Here is a 20,386-nt window from a genome sequence, read left to right as displayed (position 1 = left end):
CATAAGGTAGAACCACATTCCTTTGGATGATGGGAAGAATATTGATTCAAATATTGAGCAAAACTGTCAATCATACGTTGGTCATGGGAAAGGAGAGATATTTTCCTTTGAATTCACCATATTTAATTTGCATGTGTTGGAATCATCTTTAACTATTTGTGTAGAAGTGATAATACACTTAATGACTGCCTTGTACAGGTTTTCCTCAACTTATAACTATAATTGAGCCCAGAATTATGGTCATACGTCATGCTGGTGGTTAAGCAGGTCATCATTTGACCGACCCAATTTTATGACATTTTTTGTGGTAGTTAAGCAGATCACCATGCTAGTAAATCAAATCAGTGGTCATTAAGAGAATGCTGTAGTCAGTAAACAAACTCCTTGTCTGAGTGGGTTTTTTTGCTTGAATCTGAAAGTAAGCACTTATTGTAAATCATGGTCACGTGACTGCAGGATGCTACAAATGGCTGTAAACGCAGGACAGTTGCTGAGCACCCCAAATTATGGTCATACGTCATGCTGGTTGGTGGTTATGGGGGATGGCCATCAGAACTTCAAATCCAGGTTATAATTTTATTTTGGGGTCTATAGTAACTCCAAATGGTTGCTAAGCGACTGGTTGTGTAAGTCAATATTTATCTATACTGTAATCGTTCACAGTTATGACGACAATGAAAAAGTAATTTTGTGATCCATCCTCACGTTTACAACCTTTGCAGGTCTGTAAGTAAAGGAAAGCTTAGATAAGATTGTAAGCACCGTCACAGTTTCACTTAGTAAGTACTTCCCTTAATGACCCTGTTGGTCCCAGTTGTAGTCGCTAAACAAAGATTACCTCTATAGTGGCCTGAAGGCCAGAGCCATCAACCAGAGCATTCTTAATTTCATTAAATTTCATTAATTTCTCACTATATATGGAAAAACAATGATACCTCTGTTTGTGTGGTATAAATACTGTCATATATAGCTTGGAGAAAAAGCATTAGAATAGAAATTGGGGACCAGATGAGTGTTACAATTTCTACATCAGCAAAAAATGTGTCCTGACACCATTTGCAACCCCATTCCCATACAGCAGCCTTTCCAACTTCTGGTTTCTTCCAGTTCTAATATGCCAAGCACAAGAGTGAAGGCAGTGGAAATAAATACATCATATATATGGCATGCTAACACCCTCTACAAGAATCTGAATGACTAGCAAATTGGCGGTAGATAAGAGTTATTGGAATTCAAGGTGGGCCTGGACTTAAATCTCTTGTGGGTGTGAAAGGATTCGAGAGTGATGACTTGCTTGACCCTTCCTTCAGGCTCAGCCAAGTCATCTACCATGATAGAATCATAACTTCCAGAATCCCCATATTGTTCTAAGAGCTAGATTCCAGCCAAATGCACTTGGGAAATTCCTGATAAGGTGAGGTGCTGGACTTTGTTTGTAGAAGCTGGATTATTTTAGCTGTTTAGGTTCAGTTATGAGGATGTTTGAAAAATCTGAACTTGCTAACTTGTCTCTAGTGCAACTTTGTCATTTTCCAGTTGGAGACAGCAAGAAGGACTCTGTGGAGTCATTCGTAGGAAAACGTAGTCATCCTGTCTTGATCGTGTTCATTTTTTCTGAAGTTATACCTACAGAAAAAGGTGTGCCCTGATATAACTCTCACCAATTTGGCAGGTTGCCAGGCTTGGAGATTGAGTTACAGGCTTCCTTGATCTGCTGGTGCCCTTTCTCCATATTGATAACCTCTGGATGAAATTCCACCACGTTTGTTTGCATGACACCTGGTAGGGCAGGTTCAGAATTTTTTTTTTTTTAAGTGCAGCGTTTGCTTCCTGTTGTAACCATTTCAGCATAAATGCAGGGAACTGGGGAATTGTTAGAGAGAATTCAGTAGAAAAAGGAAGGAGGGAATAGCCATAACCTCCCCCATAACCGCAACCCCCAAATGGAGCTGCAGATAGGCTTTTCACCATATATGGCCAGAGCGATATTCCAAGCAATGTCCTGCAGTTAAATTCAACCCCCAACCTCATGATATGTGTAGTGTTAACTACACCCTTTGATTGAAGTACAATAGATAAAGGAAGATAAGAAAGTTGCCTTAAGACTAATTCCTAAAACAAATCTATGAGCAATAAAAACTATGTCACATAAAAGAGATATGAAAGAGCAAATCCTATTGAGTTCTTCAGAAGTGCCCCCCTCATAAATTAAGTTTCTTGGGTGTGTTTGTGGAAGTAGGAAAAACCAAAGGCCATACCAACCTTTGGGACAATGGGAAAAATGGTGCTTAAAATAGCAAAGCTGTCTGTCATACATCAGTTATCAGGAAAGAGAAATTTTCCCTTGAGTTGACCACATTTAATTTGTCTTGTGTATTTTGGTCTCTAGATTCTGTAGTCTCCTTTAATTCTTTGGTTAGCAATGGGACTATAGTGGTCTAAAGCCACAGCCATTCCTGGAGCAGTCTTAATTTCATGAAACACCCTTGTTTTCTCCTTTTATATGGAAAAACAATGGTGTTACTCTGTATGTGATATAAATATTGTCATTTTATGTTTAATTTGGAGAAGATAAAAGATTCTGAATAGTAATCAGTGTGTATCAGGGTTTGGCTCTCCATCTCTGGGACCCTAATAGGAGAAGGTAGAAAACATTTCAAAAGTAATTCTTATTTAAAATAAATTCATTTGGATGACCTCAGTTTCTCAGTTGAGTATATAGATGCTAACTAAGCCAAGGAGTCTCATATTCTGGGTCAAGTTTATTTTTATTCTTACTTCCATTTCTTATTAGAGATGTGTTCTAATGTGTCAGGTAAGAATGAGACCACACATGAAGGTTTTTTTGCTAAAAAGCCTATGAACAGCAATCTTCTCAACTAATGGTTAGCACTTCCTTGGAATTGAAAAAAAGTCAGTGGAATTCAAGGGAGATTGGATTTAATCTGCTTGTGGCTATTTAGGGATTCTAGGCTAATCCCTCTTTTACCTCTGCCTCCAGGTTTTGCCTTTCCTTTCCCTACACTATGAATGACCATAATACTGTATTCTTTTGTTATAGAATACTATTTGAAATTATATATATATCATATAGCATAGTATTTTATGCAAAAAATAATCATATAGCATAGTATTCTATGCAAAAAAATAAATTTGTTAAAAATCAGTTTTATCAAAAATATCAATACAGTTTTGTAATTTAATCTACAGAATTTAGAACTGAAATTTCTAACACACAATGGAGAATTTCTCATTTTGGCAGTGCATAACAATGAATTATTGATTATTGGCAAACAATTATAAGGTACTGAGGATCCACTGACTACATTAGTGAATTTCACATTTTTGGAAATGCTTCTCTTAATCTCTGATGGCTTGGGCTGTAGTTATGTGCTAGTGAAGTTCAGTATTTTTTTTAGACTCCTATCTTTCAAAATGGAAACTTTTTTATTAGCTAATAAGCAAAAAAGCTTTTGTGCTAACAAAATTTAGGTTGAATTGAGAAAGTATGATGGAAGTTACATATCTTTTGTTTCCACAGTACTTTTTTTATTACTAGAGAACAACTCACTGGTTTTATCAAAAATACTGCTGGGAATGTGGAGCCAACAAAATCATTTGGAAAAAGTTTGTGCAAAGATTCTGTAACTGCTTCATTTGTTACACAATTTAAAATATAATTATTAAAAGTATGTGATTGGTATTATTATTTTAAAAACAAATTTGCTTCAGGAAATGCATTTTATTTCTTTATTTTTTAATTTTAGAAATGGACTGTATAACGCTTCCCAACTCTATAAGCATTCTGGGTGGCATACAGTAAAAACAGTTGGACAAATCAGATAAACAATAGGAACAAAATCCTCACACAAAGCTCTGAAGAAAAGCAATGATTAAAAGGCGATCAAATGTGAGGCCTACTCTAATGTGGGGCCTGGAGAAAGAGCCAGGGTTTCAGAACTTTTTGAAACATGGCCAGGTTTTTTTGGGGGGGAGGGGTGAATAACTGATTTATTATTTCAGAGGATCACACTATGGCAAAGTTTGTGATCCTCTGATTGCTAAGTCCTAAAGTTTGTTTGCTTTTAGCTTGCTGAATTGTCAGACGCCAAACATTCTGTCTTATAAATTATAGTTTCTGGCGTAACAATATATGTGAATTAGATCAGGATAAGTGTCTATGGAGATTCTCAGACATCCGGATCATGGTTGTCGCAAGGGTGCTTTTTCAAGAGGCAATTGGACGTTCTGGTTTTTCCTTGAAGACGTTTTATAGATGAGCTTCTTGGATGTTGAGAAGAAGCTTCTTCAGCTCTGACTGGATGGTGAGGAATGGAAGGATTTATGCTGTCTGCAAAGAGTATAAATCCTTCCATTCCCCACCAACCAGCTAGAGCTGAAGAAGCATTTTGGATGAGAAACGAAACTCTTCAAAGAAAAGCAAGAAAGCCCAGTTGCCTCTTGAAAAAGCACCTTTGGGATAGGTCAGGATAAGTAACAGCCTGTTAATACACCGTATTTACTACCACCTTTTGCTCATACATGTAGGGTGTGGCCCCTGGTCACCAAAAGCTGTTCAATTTGAGATTTGGATAAATTACCTTGGCTAACAGCAATGTAACTTGGATGAGGAAATGACAATTCCTGAGAAGGCTTCCCTTCTCTAATAGCGTATTACAGAAGTAGGGGGCAGATAGGAGTTCTATTTTTTTTTAATTGGAAGTACTGAGATAATTAAAACTATTTTGGACTTAGCGTTTGACCTTCCGCGGCTCCATTTCTGATTAACGTCCTATTGCTAGCTCTCTGCTCTGCCTTTGGTTGATAATGTAAGCTGGGCTTTTAGCCAATTTTGCAAAAAGTGTGCCTGTTTGGATTTCTGGAGAGCAACTTTATAAGGTGGCTTATCTTTCTTTGGCCTTGCACTATGGAACTACATTCACTGTTTTAAAGTTAATTAGACTAGTCAGTTGGTTTTTTTTTAAATAAAAACATTCTTGGAACAGGTAGTCCTTGACTTACAACCGTTCATTTAGTGACCATTCAAAGTTACAGTGGCACTGAAAAAAATGACTTATGACCGTTTTTCACACCTACGACCATTCCAGCATCCCTGTGGTCACATGATCACAATTCATATTTACGATGGGTGCCGCTTCCTGAGGTCATGTACCTTTTGCAACCTTCTGACAAGCAAAGTCAATGGGGAAGCCAGATTCACTTAACAGCCATGTTACTAACTTAACAACTGCAGTGATTCACTTATCAATTGTGGCAAGAAAGGACATTAAAAAAATGGGGTAAAACTCACGACTACTTTGCCTAAATTTGAGTCTCAATTGTGGTGGTTAGTCAAGGCCTACCTGTAATTTCAGGAGGGGAAATATATATAAATATCTATTCAAGTTCCAGCTTTTCTGTTCTATTACATCTGTGTTTCTCAGTCTTGGCGACTGTGGACTTCAACTAACTGTTGAAGTTGAGGTCCACAGGACTTAAAGTCGCCAAGGTTGAGAAACACTGTATTTACATATTTCCCTATTTTTTATTAAAATAAAATAATTGTAGAGCCCACTGGCTTTCTGTGTATAAGCTAGAGCTAATTAGTGGACATTTTCATGCTGTTGATCAGCATTGTGTCTTTGAAATAGTGCTTTAAAATGCAATAAAGAGCAGTTTAGAAATAATCACCTCATTTCCTTTTGAAGGAACCCATCTGGGAGACATGCCAACTCTGTTCTCAATGTGCCATGTACATTTTGTCAAATCACATCACTTGGTTTAAGAACACCCAATTTTTGGCTGACAAAATCATTTCCATCAGGCAAATAATCTTCTGCCTACATATAATTTGAAAGTTTGAGTTCTCTCATTCACCTTGAGGCACTTCAGGCAGTTATTAAATGTCCTGGGCTGTTCATGTCATAATTGGATTGTCACAATGTCCTCTAGACTTTATAATTGCAGTTGATCCCAGTATTACAGTATTATGTCGCTGCTGTCATATGTCAAGGCCAAAAATATTTTACTGGCTTTTTCCATGAGGGCCTTTCAGCAAAACCATACATTGGACTTGGCATTGTTTGCCCAAATCAGTGAAAAAGCATTGCAAACTATAGTCACATGATTGTGGGATGCTGCATCCAATTGTAGAGCTCACTTAACCAACATGTGATCATGTGACTGCAGAGGGAGGTGGTGGCACAACAATTTATGTTGGCTGGGGATGTTTTACAGGCTGTAAAGCACCTGTTCTATGACTGTTGTAACGTTGAACAGTTGTAAAATAAGGACTACCTATACATGGGGTTGCCCTTGAAGGCCATCAGGAATCTACCCCAGTTGGTTTCAGAAGTGCAATTCAAGGTATTGAGTATCTTATTTATGTATCTATTAATCTAGGCACAGAGGAGACCAATAAGAGCCCTCTGCCAGGTCCTTTCCCACCAGTTTTCTTTTCAGTTTCACCTCCTCCACTCCCTTCTCCCTTTCAAAAAGCAGTTCCTAGCCCATAGGAATGTTTGACAGAAACCTGAATTTTCATATGGTGATTATTGTGAAACTTAAATTTGACATATTGTTTCCTAGAGCCAAAATGGAAATCAATCTTCTTTTTCTATCTATCTATTTCTATTCCTATCTTCTATATATATATAAACGGCTGTGGGTGTGTATGTTCCAGCATAACTTTGGAAAGCCTTGAGCAATTACAACCAAACTTAGTACACAGATGACTTACTCTCTGGAAACAAATACTATGGGGAAAAGACACACCTAAAACCCCTCGGATGTGTGTTCTGTTAAGATACAGCCTGTTGTGCCTTAAAATGGCTTCTACTGTACTGCCGTAAAATGGCTTCTACTGTGCAGTGCAATGGAGTTGCCATGGTAGCAGCTTCACAGTACTCCACAAGGGGGCTCACTCTGCTAAGGGGGGGAAATCCAACATTAGAAATTACGTTTGGTCCGGACATTTCCCTCCCTTAAATAAATACCTGGGCAACATCAGGTTATTGACTAGTTACCTATGAAGTCCCTTTGGCTCACAGGCCTGGATATCTGAATGGCTTGTTTCCAATCGTTTCAGCACACAAAATACATTCTGACAGAGTGGGTGCACTCCAGGTCCCTTCCATTAAATATTGTCCTTTGTGAGACCAAGAAAATATGCTTTCTCCTCTTCTGGAACAGCATCCCTCCAGAGATCAGGATGGCTCCCTCTCTCCTGGGGTTCCAGAAAGCTCCAAAAATCTGGCTTTGATCCCAAGACTGTGGTTGATATATCATTACTTGTCTAGGATCATTGCCTTGTTTGGTTTCTGTTGGCTGTAGGATTATTTTAGTCTGGACTGTCCATTTAGCTTAATGTTTTTATGGGGTGTTTTTTTTAATAGCAGCAAAACTAAATGAAAAAAAAAATATCTTTGCCCTACTTTGTCATTCCAGAAAGCCCCAGATAGATAATCCAGAAAATATGACTGTTTATAGTAAGCTTAATGGCTGAACAAAAATGCTAACCAGAGTCTTTAAGTCTGTCCAGCACTCTCCAGGGACAGGCAGCTTGAAGCCTAGAGATGCAGGATCTTGTTTTCACTGGATCCAGATGGAATTCAAAACTTAGGAAACAGACATGCTGCACAACACACACTGGGATTTGCTTAGCCTTGAAGTGTGGTCAGGATTTTAGCTACTGCTGCAATTTTTACTCCTTGGTTGCTTTGATTAGTGCTTATCAATTTCAGGTGATTTTTTTTTGGCCTTCAGATCACCTTGCTAACCTGCACTTGAGGCTCTGCAGCTGTTGGAGAAATGTAATGAACAGATTATAAATGAAAATGTGGTATTTCATGAAAGTTAACACAATATCAATAGCACTTAGACTTATGTACCACTTCAGAGTGCTTTACAGCCCTCTCTGAGTGGTTTACAGAGTCATCATATTGCCCCCAACAAACTGGGTCCTCATTTTACTGACCTTGGAAGGATGGAAGGCTGAGTCAACCTTTAGCCGGTCAGGATCGAACCCCTGGCAGTCGGGCAGAATTAGCCTGCAATACTGCATTCTAAAGGCAATCACAAATAAGGCTGTGTATTACTTGCAGTTGTTCAGGAGAAATACCTATCATCTGTCATCTCTTTTCTGTCTACCTGCAACATCACCTACAGATTGTTTTGGTCTTTGAACTGAGATTGGAAAGATCTTCATTCTGAACCAACTATCTCCTGTCATGTTCTTTTTTTCAGCTTCTTCTGCTTCATCGTCTTTGGCAAATGCCCCAGTAGAAGCAGAGCAAGCATGGCCCCAAAGCACTGGGGAAGAAGAGCTGCAGCTGCAGCTGGCACTGGCCATGAGTAAAGAGGAAGCGGAGCAGGTAAGCGCCAAGGTAAATCTGTCACTGGAGGCTCTATGGTTGCATGGAGGTGGGGCAAAGGATGGGCGAATGATCATTGTCTGATGGGATATAAAATATTGTATATGTCAAGGGAACGGCTGTTATTTGCTGTGCAAATTCTCATTTGAATCTATTGAAGCTTGAGAACTGTCATGTGGAAAAATATAAACTACGAAATCAGGAACACTGATTTTGATTTGGGGCCATTCTCCTATTTCTTTGTAGGAGAAACATCTCCAGAAGTTTCGTCTCCACGCCTCAACGTCTATAGCTGGTTGAAAAATTGAGCAGCTGCTACAACTGTAGAGTTGCATGGGTTATTGTAGCTCAATATTCTCAACTTCATCACATTTAAGATCTGTGGATTTCCTATTCCAGAATTCCACATCCAGAATGTTGGGGTAGGGGGGGAATTCTGGGAGTTGAAGACCACACACTTAAACTTGCTGAGGTTGAGGAACACGACTATAAGCCATGAAGACAATCAGAAATAGAGTCTGCAGGCTTTTGAATTTTGTTCCCTTATTTATTTTCCACACTTTGCATTAGATTTAATCCCACAGCATAGTCTGACCCCACTTCCTTTTGTAATTTTGTAAGCCCACCTGACCAACACCAGAAGCTCCAAGAGAGCTCCTCTTGTGTAGGGGTGGCTGGACAAGCTGAGATAGCTGCCAATGATTCCTCTCAGGCTCCGAGTAGAGACTTCATCGCCTCTTAAGGTCTGGTACCCGAAGGATTGCCTTCACTAACCTCTTTGTTTAGGTAGGAGTTCCCAACCCTCGCACTACGATCTGGTACTGGGCTGTGGTTTGTTCGGAACTGGGCCACGCAAACAGCAGGTGAGCGCACATGTACAGCTCCATTTGCGCATGGCACTGTCGCGGACAGAAATGGAGCTTAACCTGAGCAAATGGAGCTGTGCGCCCAAGAGTGAGTGACTACCACTCAATGAACCATTTTCTGTCTCCCACCTACCCACCTGTCAGTTTGCAAAGCCAGAAAGGTTGGAGACACTGTGCTTAGGGCACCTGAGATCATTTTCAAAGCTCCCCTCCCCACCAAAGAATGTTTCTCTGTATCCTCCCCCCCCCCCAATCTTTGATGAGAAAAAAGTTTCGTGAATGGTTAAACCCTAGTTACTCAATGACTCGCCTCCTTTGGATGGTTCAGTGCCAAAAAAAAAAGGTACAGGTATTCTTTTTGTTACAATAGTAATTGGGATCTAAATTTCTGTCATTAACTGAACAGTCATAAAGTACAACAACATGTGACCTCATCGTTCAGCAATGAGAATCCCAGCAGTTCCTATGGTTAATAGAATCCCTATGGTTGTTAGGCAAGGATCCACCCCAATCCAAGACACTCCTGTCTTTGTCCCTCCCATCCCCCAGCCTCAGTAACCGAAGGGACTGCCTCCTCTGCCTTCTCCTATAGGGCCTATCTGAGCCTCTCTCTGATAGGTTCCCTCACATGCCTATCTCTCCCCTCTGTCTCTGCCGTTTTGGACCACCCAGCAGTCCACCATCTGGGAAGAAAGCCAGCTGAGATTTGGACAAGGCTGCATGTGGCCTTGGGAAGAAAGCCTAGTGAGGCCAGCAGCTACATCATGAAAGGCCAGGCCAGATGCGCCTTGTCAACAGTAGATAGAAGAAGATGGGGAAGGCCAGCTGGGACCAGTAGAGCTGGCAGGGTGAGGGGAATGCAGGCTGGCAGCCAAATGGAGCCAAGGGTTAGCAGAGCCCAGAGTGGAGGGCAGGATGGCCAAAAGGACAGAGATGGAGGCAAGAGAATAGGTAGGGAGGAGCTGAAAAGCACCCTTGCAGTTATTCATTGTTGGTGGTTTGCAAAGCCCCTGAATCTTGATCACATAACAACAGCAGGGGCACTGGAACGGACATAACTTTGGGGACTGGGCAGTAACATTCACTCATTGCTGCCGTAATTTCAAACAGTCACCGATCTTCAACTTTGTTCCCACTGTATTATGTGCTGCTTTATTATCAGCAATTATTAATTACTTTCAATTCTGCTGTGCATTTGTTGTCCTGTTTTTAAAATTCAAAAATTAAAAAGCTTAAAAAGATAATAGTGAGAAAGTCCCTGGCTGTAAAGGTTTTAAAAAGGTTACTTGTAAATTAATTTTGTTTCCTTTTTTTTTTTTGAAGGCTATTTTAATCAGCTTGGATTCAGTTTGAATAATCAAATCAATTTTATGCATTGGATTTTCAAATCAGATTACTTTGGAAAATCGATTTGAATTTACAGATCAAATTATTTGAGTTGAAGCTATCACATAGCCTGATGCTGAAGGGGCTTAAAGAGGGCTTGTGGGTAAATGGCCAGTGCCCGATTGAATGATAACTAGACCAAAAAGAATGGTGCTAGCATACATGTTTCCAAATAAAAATAGCAGTAAGGTGTGTGTGTGTGACTAATTAATCAAATAGAGCCAAAAATCATAAGGCTTTAGGGAGCCATTTCCATCCCGGGTCGGAACACTGATCTTGTGGCCTTGGGCTGACAGTTGCTGCAGATTGCAATGTCCAGAGGGAATCAGATTTGAGGAAGAAATCTTTTTTAAAGAGGCTGCTTTATTAGGGCTGCTTTCCTTCCTCTGATGTCTTCCAGATGTGTTGGACTGTAGCTCTCGTGTTATGGCTGTACACCGGAGGCTGCGGAAAGTAAGGGATCTGGTTTAACAATTATGCCTGTGGGATAGAGTGAGTTGTGGAAGGGAGGGGAGTTGATACTGTCAGTTCCTTCAGCTGTTGCTCCTCTTTAAGAGCATGACCCCCTTTTTAAAATGTCTTGGCTGGAGCCCTTAGAACGCCAGATAAAGGAGCTGAATCTTGATAGGGATTGTTTTGAGCATAACTGAGCTTTGAAATAAGTATTTTGTAATGCCTTTGGTCAAGATAAGGGGTAAATCTCACAATGCCACTGGAAGTAAAATCAGTCATGATAGTCTTCTGGACCAGCTTCGAGAAGTGGGATGGACAGTATGGTAGTTTTCTGCCTTTCCTTCCCCCTCCAGGGCTGGTTCCAGTTTATGTGGATAGGGGAGGAGACACCCAGTCTATGGCTCCTGCTACATGGGGTTCAGTCCTCTCCTCTTTCATATCTGCATGAAGTCTCTGGGTGAGATCACCCCTTTATTTGGGATGAGGTATATCATAAGTGTGCAGATGATACCCAGCTATATATCTCCACCCTGGGCCATCTGAACAATGCTGTGGAGGTCTTACTGATGTCGGGAGGCTGTGGGAGACTTGATGGAGAGCAAGAGGCTTTTTGGCTCAACCCTAGAGAAAGACCAAGTGACTTTGGTTATTAGGATCCCCTTGTTCTGGGGACTTTCCATCACTTGTTCCTGATGTGCTTACCCTGCCGGTCCCATACACAGTTTGGAGGTCTCCCTGAACCTGTGGCTCCTACTCAAGGAGGTAGCCATGGCTAGGAAGGCATTGTACAGCTTCGTGTCGCGCATTGGTTACGCCGCTTCCCGTGGCTGACTGGGGAATTCTGGGAGTTGAAGTCCACAAGTCTTAAAATCACCCAAGCTTGGACACCCCTGATTTAATGATGCACTTTTATCTACCTTTCCTCTGTTGTAGTTTTCAAACCCCTTCCCTCTCCTAAGAAGTCTGCCTCCTCCACCGAATGGACCACTCTTGGAAAAAAGATGTGCTCACTCACTCTGCGTAGGTGAAGCGAAGCCCCAGACTCTGTCCGTGGTGATTAACTCTCCTTAGATCTGCTGCCATCCAACCACTGTCCGTTTCCATCACTGAGCTGAGTGGCTGCTCCTACACTTCCAACGTGACTCTCCATGCATTAAACTCCTTCCTGGGATCTCTGGAGATCCTCAATCTTCCAGGTCATAGTTGTCTCAAAGGTGTTTTATTTTTCCTCCAAAAGGCAACTGAACTGTTGTTGTTGTTTTTTTGCCTGAACCGATGAAGCTTCTTGGATGAGAAGTGAAACTACTACTACTACCACCACCACCCTTACTATTACTATTACTGCTTCCTCTTCTTTTCTCCTCTTCCTCCTCCTCCTCCTCCTCCTCCTCCTCCTCCTCCTCCTCCTCCTCCTCCTCCTCCTCCTCCCTCTCCTTCTCCACCTCTTTCTCCTCTTCTTCTCCCTCTCTTTCTTCTCCTCCTCCTCTTCTTCTCTTCCCCTCCTTCTCCCTCTCCTCCTCCTCTTCCTCTTCTTCTAAAAAAAAAACCCTCCCAGTTGCCTTTTGGGGGGAAAAACACACCTTTGAGACTTCTTGTCAGCTCCTTCCTGTTTCTGTGGCTCCTTCCGTAGGGATTTGATTCCCTGTGCTCACTTCCCTCTCCTACTGTCCCCATTCCACTTTGTCCTCTTTTATTCTCGGCTCCTTGTTTATTTTTGGCACCTTCTTCCCTTGACCATCCCTCCATGCCGCATTTCCTCCTACTCCACCCTGTTGTTCGTAAACAGAAAGGAAATAAATTCTCACAGAGATATTAATTAAGGTCTGTGCCATTGTGCTAGATTTCATTTTTATTCTGTTTGCATTAAGGAAAGGTGCCTAGGCAACAGGACCACACACACACACACACACACACACACACTAAAGTCTAGACAAAGGATGGACTATTTTTCCCTCTTGACACCACCAATCTTCCGCCCCTGTTACGTTCAAGTATAAAAAAAAAGTGATTGCTTGTTTTGGGAGGGCTTGGGACGCTGTGATCAGGAAAGTTGGAATAGAAAGAAATATTTCTCCTTAGAGTTTGTGGAAGGAGATTTCCCTTCTCCAGTGCCTGGCTTTTATAGAGGAGAGATAGAAGGAGCAGAATATTCTATATCTTCTGCTGAGGCAGCCAAATTCTTCCCTCCACCTTTTCTCTTCTGACTTGCCTACATTTAGTTTCTGATTCCCTGTAGCCGCCAGGCTGATGCTTGACAGACATGGACATTAGCATAATATATATATATATATATATATATATATCTGTCCTCTCCCAAAGAGAAGGCCTCCACTTTCCTAAATACCATCAGGCTGTGATCCTTGTTCCACTGTGTTGGAAGAGCGGAGGGAGAGCTGACAGATGGGCATTATAGCAGAACATGAGCCTGGTTTCTTCGTACCCTATTTTGTTTATTTGAACGTCAGCCTTCTCTATCTGGTGGCTCTTTAGGTGGTTTGGACTTCAGTTCCCATCATTTATGGAAATGGATGTCCATCACATGTGAAAACACCTGATTGGGAAGGGTGATCCTACCTAAAGGGTTGGAAATTGATGGTATCTTACTGATTCTTGGACGTATTTCTCTACATATATATTATGATACAGTTCCAATACAATCTATTTTTGCTTACAAAAATACTACTTAGGGCTTGGAGTACTTTTGAACTTCTTGTGGGAACTGTTTAACTGTAGCCAGGAAGAGAAGTTACGCTTTGCAAGTATACCTAGCACTGATTCGACCAATTTTCAGGGAAATGGAATACTTTATGTGGGTCATTGGTGCTCTCTGAGCTTAGTTGTTATCTTGCGGACATTTCATTACCCAACTAGGTTACATCATCAAGGCTAGAAGGGGTTTTGCAGTGGTAATATCATCTAATTGAGTAATGAAATATCTGCAAGAAAACAGCCAAGCTCAGAAAGCACCAAGCACCCCACAATTCAATCCTGAGGTACAAATATTCTTTCAGAAACTGAATATATTGGGCAGTTCAAAATCTGGGAGGTGATGGGCTAGTTCAGTGTTTTTCAACCTTTTTTGTGCAAAGGCACACTTTTTTCATGAAAAAAATCACAAGGCACACCACCATTAGAAAATGTTAAAAAAATTTAACTCTGTGCCTATATTGACTATATATAAAGTGTTTTTCCCACGGCACACCTTACACTATGTCACGGCACACTAGTGTGCCGCGGCACAGTGGTTGAAAAACACTGGGCTAGTTGATTGGATTGGGCTTTTGCAACCCAGTGTGGAAACAGCTTTGAGAATTGGAGATACCCTCCGTCTGTCTGTCTTCTCCTCCTTCCTCTCCATGTGTCAAACTCCATTCCATGCCTCTTATGTTGTGTTTCTTCCCTCCCAGCCCCCTGCAGTGGCCGACGAAGACCTACAGCTCCAGCTAGCCCTTAGCTTGAGCAAAGAGGAGCACGACAAGGTTAGACTGCTATCATGCCCCCCCACTCAGTTCTTCCTGAAATAATCAACTAAACTACTTTCTCTCAGCTAGTCTTGACCTCTCACACTTTCCTAACTAACATGGCATTCTCTGTCCCTCTGAGTCCCCATCCAAAGCAGAGCGATGGCAACAATCTTCCCTTTCAGCTTTAGGCCTCATTTAATGTTCATTGCCTGGTGAATTGTCCATTCTTCAGTTGGCCAGTTTCCAAGTTTCTCCCAGTGAGAGGCTTGGTAATAAAACAGGTCAATCCAGGTCTCCTAAGGGGGGGCTACAAAGGCATTTGATGAATGTCTCCAGAAGCTTGGACACAATATCCTGGAAGAAAATGTACCTATGAGTTGTTGATGGGGGAAAAGGGATCGGATACTCAATTGAAAAGGAAGGCCATTTGGAACAAAAGAGTCAGAATTCTTGATGTCTTTTTCGGGTGTCTTTTCTCACCTTAGCTGAAGATGAGGTGGAAAAGCAAGAAAAAGAAGACCTTTAGTGTGTTATCTCTGGATTTTACTGGATTCAGCCAGTAGATGAAAGATAAAACACTAGAAATTCATCCAGTTTCAGCCAGTAGAAATCCTGGAATGACAAGTTAACATTGAGATTGCTGGGCACCTGGAGGGTCATATAATACTTATTTTGGGGCCTGAAGGAGTTGCACTGAACAGAAGATGCTTCCACCTGGACTCCACTTTTATGAAGTTTTGGCAAAAGCAGCCAAAATTCAGGATTCCCGTAATTTAGCCGGAACTAGTTTGTTGGAGGGTTAGAACAGCATCTTGCTCACTTTTCTCTCTCTCTCTCTCTCGGATGTTTTTTTTTTCCCTGAAGATAACTTTTCATGCAAAACAGAAACAACAGTAGCAGATGCTTCAAAGTTGATCTGAGCCCTGGCCAAGCTGCTGCTCCATCTATATTCTGGCTCTTGCTTTCTCCTTGCCAAAGGTGAGTAAGTACCTGTCACTTTCTACTGCCTCCGCTAACGCCTCTGTCCTTTTCACAACCCTCTTACAGGAAGAGCGGATCCGGCGTGGGGATGACCTTCGCCTCCAAATGGCCATTGAAGAGAGCAAGAAGGAGACGGTGCCTGCCAAGGAGGAGGTGAGCTGGAAGAGATAGGCTATGTTGTGCCCCCCCCCCCCCCCCCCCCAGCGGCAAGCAGAGCTGGGAGCAGATTCGGACAGTGAGGAGGTTGGGGAGGAAATGGTCCAGTCCTGGAGTCTGTGGAAGGCTCTGATGAGGGCTCTGTGAGGGAGGCAGAGAGGGAGCCAGAGGCAGAGAGGGAGCCAGAGCCATATGCCAGTTATCACCTTTCTTCCCCAGAGAGCACTCAAGTCAACTAATACCATTTTGTATCTTCTTCCAAAGAACTTTATAAATTGAAGCTGTGGGTTTTTTTTACCTTTGCACAAATATTATGTTGTAAATTAAACCAAAAGTGAATATAAATCAAAATCTCTCCCTTGATTTCTGGATGATTTGCAGGCGATCATCTTAGGTGCTCTCTCTCCCCTTTGTGTAATAATGTCAGAGTTGAAAAGACTTAAATGACTCTTCCAAAATAAAAGAAAAAGAAAACCAGAAATGGACCTTTGTGTAACGAAGCCTTTGAATTCAGTTACTGAGAGCAAGATGCCTAGCTGTTGCAATTGACTCTGGTTCATAATAAATATTCAAGCAAATATACCAATTCTGTCCACTTCTGTTAGAACAAAGATTTTTTTTATTTTTTGGCATGTAGCATCTCCAGAGGTCGTGCAATCGCTGATATACAACACTAATAAAACACAGTATCTACAAACACAAATATAAGTTAGTTAGTTTTATGAAATTTATTTGCCACTCATCTCGTATCCAACAGCTCTGGGCACTTGCAGCACAAAAACATTAGAGCATTAAAAAAACATTAAAATCAACAATCATAGAAACACAGCGGATAAAATCATTAACAGTTTAAACAGAGCGTCAGCAAGTATCGGACCTATATATAGGTCTACATTTAGGGGTGAGTGTGAATCTGTGCCTGGGCCCACTAGTCCTAGTCCACATATCTAACTCTGCATTCCATCAGGATCCTCTAGAGCAGGGGTCTCCAACCTTGGCAACTTTAAGACTGGTGGACTTCAACTCCCAGAATTCCTCAGCCAGGTGGCTGAGGAACTCTGGGAATCGAAGTCCACTAGTCTTAAAGTTGCCAAGGTTGGAGACCCCTGCTCTAGATCAGGGGAAGGGAGAAACCACTGGATGTTAAATGGAACAGTGCTATAATTTTTCTCTTTCCCACTACAATCTTTGTTGCCTTCTCTATCATCCAGTCATCCCTGATGGACCTTGCTGATGTCTTCACTGCTCCACCACCCGCTGACCCGTGGGCCACTCAGCCTCCTCCTGCTGACCCTTGGGGCAACACTGCCACGGTTGTGCCCACAGCTCGTACGGACCCATGGGGACCCCCTGCTGCTGGAGCAGCCCCTACAGGAGACCCTTGGGGAGCTTCCGTAGCACCTCCTGTACCCCCCTCAGATCCTTGGGGAGCCCCGCCAGTTGTCAGCGCTGACCCCTGGAAGGCCGAAGGTAAGATCCAAATCTGGGCTAGATCGGATGTTTAAAACATTCTTCATCACCATTACTTTTTAATAATGATGCACTTGGGTGTGGTTCCTCTTCTGAAAAGGTCTTTTAAGTGGGAGAGGTGGGCAACATGGGGCCCCGTTTGTATTTCATAAGACCTGTGGAGGAGGCTGTTTATGACAGTGGTCTCCTCTGCTACAAGCTGCTCCGTGGAGTGTAGAGAACAGAGTGTGGAGCAGGGGTAGGCAACTATGTCAATCATCCCGAAGGTGCCTTTTTCAGGAAGCAACTAAACTTTCTTGGGTTTTTTTTTTCCCTTTTGAAGGCATTTCGCTTCTCATCTTCAGTTTTACTGACAGGATACTGGGGAATGGAAGGATTTATATTCCTCGCAGACAGCTGGTCATTTGCATCCTTTAAGCTGGAGTCATTGAAGCACTTGGAGGTTTATCTGTGTCCTCAGGATCATCTGAGTGGTGCTCCTGGTTCTAAAAGTTTTTTAGCTATAAAATTTGGGGTGAACACCCTTGGAATGGTGTGGGAGTAGTAATGGATTTCCAGAGAGGGGGAAATTGAACACCACAGGAACCAGGAGGACCACTCAGGTGACCCTGAGGTCGCAGATAAACCTCCAAGTGCTTCAATGACCTAAAAGGATGCAAATGACCAGCTGTCTTCAAGGAATATAACTCTTTCCATTCCCTACTATCCTGTCAGAGCTGAAGAAGCTTCTTGGATGAGAAGCAAAATGTCTTCAAAAGGAAAAAGAACAAGTCCAATTGCCTCCTGAAAATGCAGTTTTGGGACAACCATAACATGGGTGACTGAGAATTTCTACAGACTTGTAACTATGGCAACTTTACAACCTGGGGACTTCAACTCCCAGAATTCCTGGCTGGCTCAGGAGTTTTAGGAGTTGAAGCCCACAAGTCGCAAAGTTGCCACACTTTTCCACCTCTGCGGCAGAGCGTAGCGCTGCGATGAAAAGGAAATGTAGGTATTAGGAAACCATCCATTTTTTGGTGCTGTCGCCATCTCCAGCTTCCTTTACCCCTTCCCAGCATGCAGCTTCCCAAAGATTACCTTCGTGTGAATTGATCTTTTGCAGATTGGGAAAGGCTGTCTGTCCCTTTTCAATCATGAAGGGTGTTGGTGGGTTGGGGGAAACATTTCAACCAGGCCAGATCAGCACCAGGCTAGGTTCTTTTCCTTCTTTTATGCTGCTTTCAGTCCTAGGATGAAGGACATTGTCATCCTCAGAACTCCTCCTGGCTCTACAGCCATGGGGTGTCTCTCGTTTTTAATGAAGCGTTTCTCTGGAGTTTGTCCTAAAAGCCAATTTCCACACACAGCCTCTTTATCCAATGGAAGAGAGAGGCCTTCACTGTTCAGAGCAGACCCCACTTAACCAAAGGCCCAGTTCTATTCTTAGCTTTCCTGCAGAAAGGCTCTCTGTAGATACTTAATTGTCTTTTCTTTGCACCCGAAATGCCCTTTTTAAGGTGAGTAACCACAGCTATAGGCATTATAAAAGGCATTGCAAGTAGTCCTCAACTGACTGCTGGTTGCTTAATGACCCAGAGCTACGTGCAAGCCATTTTTTTAAAGTTATGATGGATGTATACCACCTACCACCATGGTCACGTGATCACATTTTGGTCACTTGGCAACTGAGTCATCCTTATGGCCGTTTGCAGCATCCCAGGGTGATTTGACCACATTTTACAACATATTATTGATAATTTCCAGCATTTATGTCCGGTTTCTTCCCCCCCCCCCCCCCCCAAAAAAATGCCCATTGGAGAAAATGGATTCTCTTGTTGACTACCATCTTTGCTTAATGTCCGCCACAGAACATTTCAAAAAAGGAAGTCCAGTCACATGATACCTCTACAACCACAACTATATATGACCATAATTCCAGGTTCAGTTACGGTTGGGAGAACTACCTGTATGTTCAAGGATCATTGTATTATTTTCCCCTATCACAGGTGATAATAATACAATAGCAGATTTGGAGGTCTTCTAGTCCAAACCCCTGTCTAGGCAGGAAACCCTATACCATTTCAGACAGATGGCTATTCAATGTCTTCTTAAAGACTTCCAGTGTTGGAGCATTCACAACTTCTGGAGGCAACTTCTGTTCCACTGATTAATTGTTCTAACTGTCAGGAAATTTCTCCTCAGTTCTAAGTTGCTTCTCTCCTTGATTAGTTTCCACCCATTGCTTCTTGTTCTACCCTCAGGTGCTTTGGAGAATAGTTTGACTCCCTCTTCTTTGGGGCAGCCCCTGAGATATTGGAACACTGCTATCATGTCTCTCCTAGTCCTTCTTTTCATTAAACTAGACATACCCAGTTCCTGTAACCGTTCTTCATATGTTTTAGTCTCCAGTCCCCTAATCATCTTTGTTGCTCTTCTCTGCACTCTTTCTAGAGTCTCCACATCTTTTCTACATTGTAGGGACCAAAACTATATTCAATTGTCAGTTCTACTTTTTCATAATTCCACAAATGAAATTTTTCTTTTTTTTTAGAGCAAGCTTGTGCTGGATTAAATTTTTTTTTAAATCAAGCTGTCCACTGTGACACCTCTCCCCCCCCCCCAAGATCCTTTTCCTGGCCCGTCATTGCCTATTCAGGCCTCTTTAACAAATACTTTTTGTGCCAAACCACATCCCTTTAATTTTAATTACATTTAACTGCATTTGCTGTTTGAAAACCCATTTGTCTCCAAAATGGGAATGCTTTGAAAACTCTTGATTTAACATCAAGCTCCAAATAGTTTGCTGTCATCAGCACGCAGAGCCACTTCAATGCTTAGACCTCGTTCCAGATCATTGGAATATCGAATAAGAAGTGTTGGTCCCAGCACCTGTTGCTGGAGGGCAGATGCTTTGCACATTTTTGCACAACGGAGAATTCCTCATTTGTTCTTACCACTTACTTCATTTTTTTTAACCAGTTCCCAGTCCCTGAGTGTATCTACAGTCTTAACAAGGGGTGGTATTCACTTACTTTACCTACCGGTTCTCAAATGTGAGCATGCACGACTTGCATGCATGCGCGTGGCTTGAAAACGTGCTTAAATAGAATGGCAAGCCCACCCATGTTATCTACTACTGGTTCAGGTGAACTGGTCCGAACCAGCTGAATACCACCTATGGCAGCTGATTTTTCTCAAGATTGCAGGGTCTCCAAATCTGTCAACTTGAAGACTTGTGGACTTCAATTCCCAGAAT

At 42.1% G+C, this 20,386-nt stretch overlaps 1 protein-coding gene across 13 annotated transcripts in view; it reads left to right on the top strand.

Moving 5' to 3' along the window:
• EPN1 (epsin 1) overlaps positions 1-20,386 on the top strand; it is a 52,241-nt gene that overhangs the window by 24,496 nt on the left and 7,359 nt on the right. For 6 of the 13 annotated variants that reach the window (XM_087713943.1, XM_087713950.1, XM_087713941.1 and 3 more), the window contains exons 4-8: positions 8,245-8,384; positions 12,011-12,097; positions 14,485-14,556; positions 15,589-15,675; positions 16,890-17,148. In XM_087713943.1, the coding sequence (XP_087570069.1) occupies positions 8,245-8,384; positions 12,011-12,097; positions 14,485-14,556; positions 15,589-15,675; positions 16,890-17,148 (645 nt within the window). The remainder of the gene's footprint in view (positions 1-8,244; positions 8,385-12,010; positions 12,098-14,484; positions 14,557-15,588; positions 15,676-16,889; positions 17,149-20,386) is intronic. The other 7 variants (XM_087713947.1, XM_087713949.1, XM_087713953.1 and 4 more) reach the window with 5 other exon arrangements.

Source organism: Thamnophis sirtalis, unplaced genomic scaffold (genome assembly GCF_051295495.1).
Source record: "Thamnophis sirtalis isolate CommonGarterSnake01/CBP01778 unplaced genomic scaffold, rThaSir2_p1.2 scaffold_4, whole genome shotgun sequence".
Taxonomy (NCBI): domain Eukaryota; kingdom Metazoa; phylum Chordata; class Lepidosauria; order Squamata; family Natricidae; genus Thamnophis; species Thamnophis sirtalis.
The sequence above is the reverse complement of the archived record's forward strand: the minus strand, read 5'-3'. Positions and strand labels throughout refer to the sequence as shown.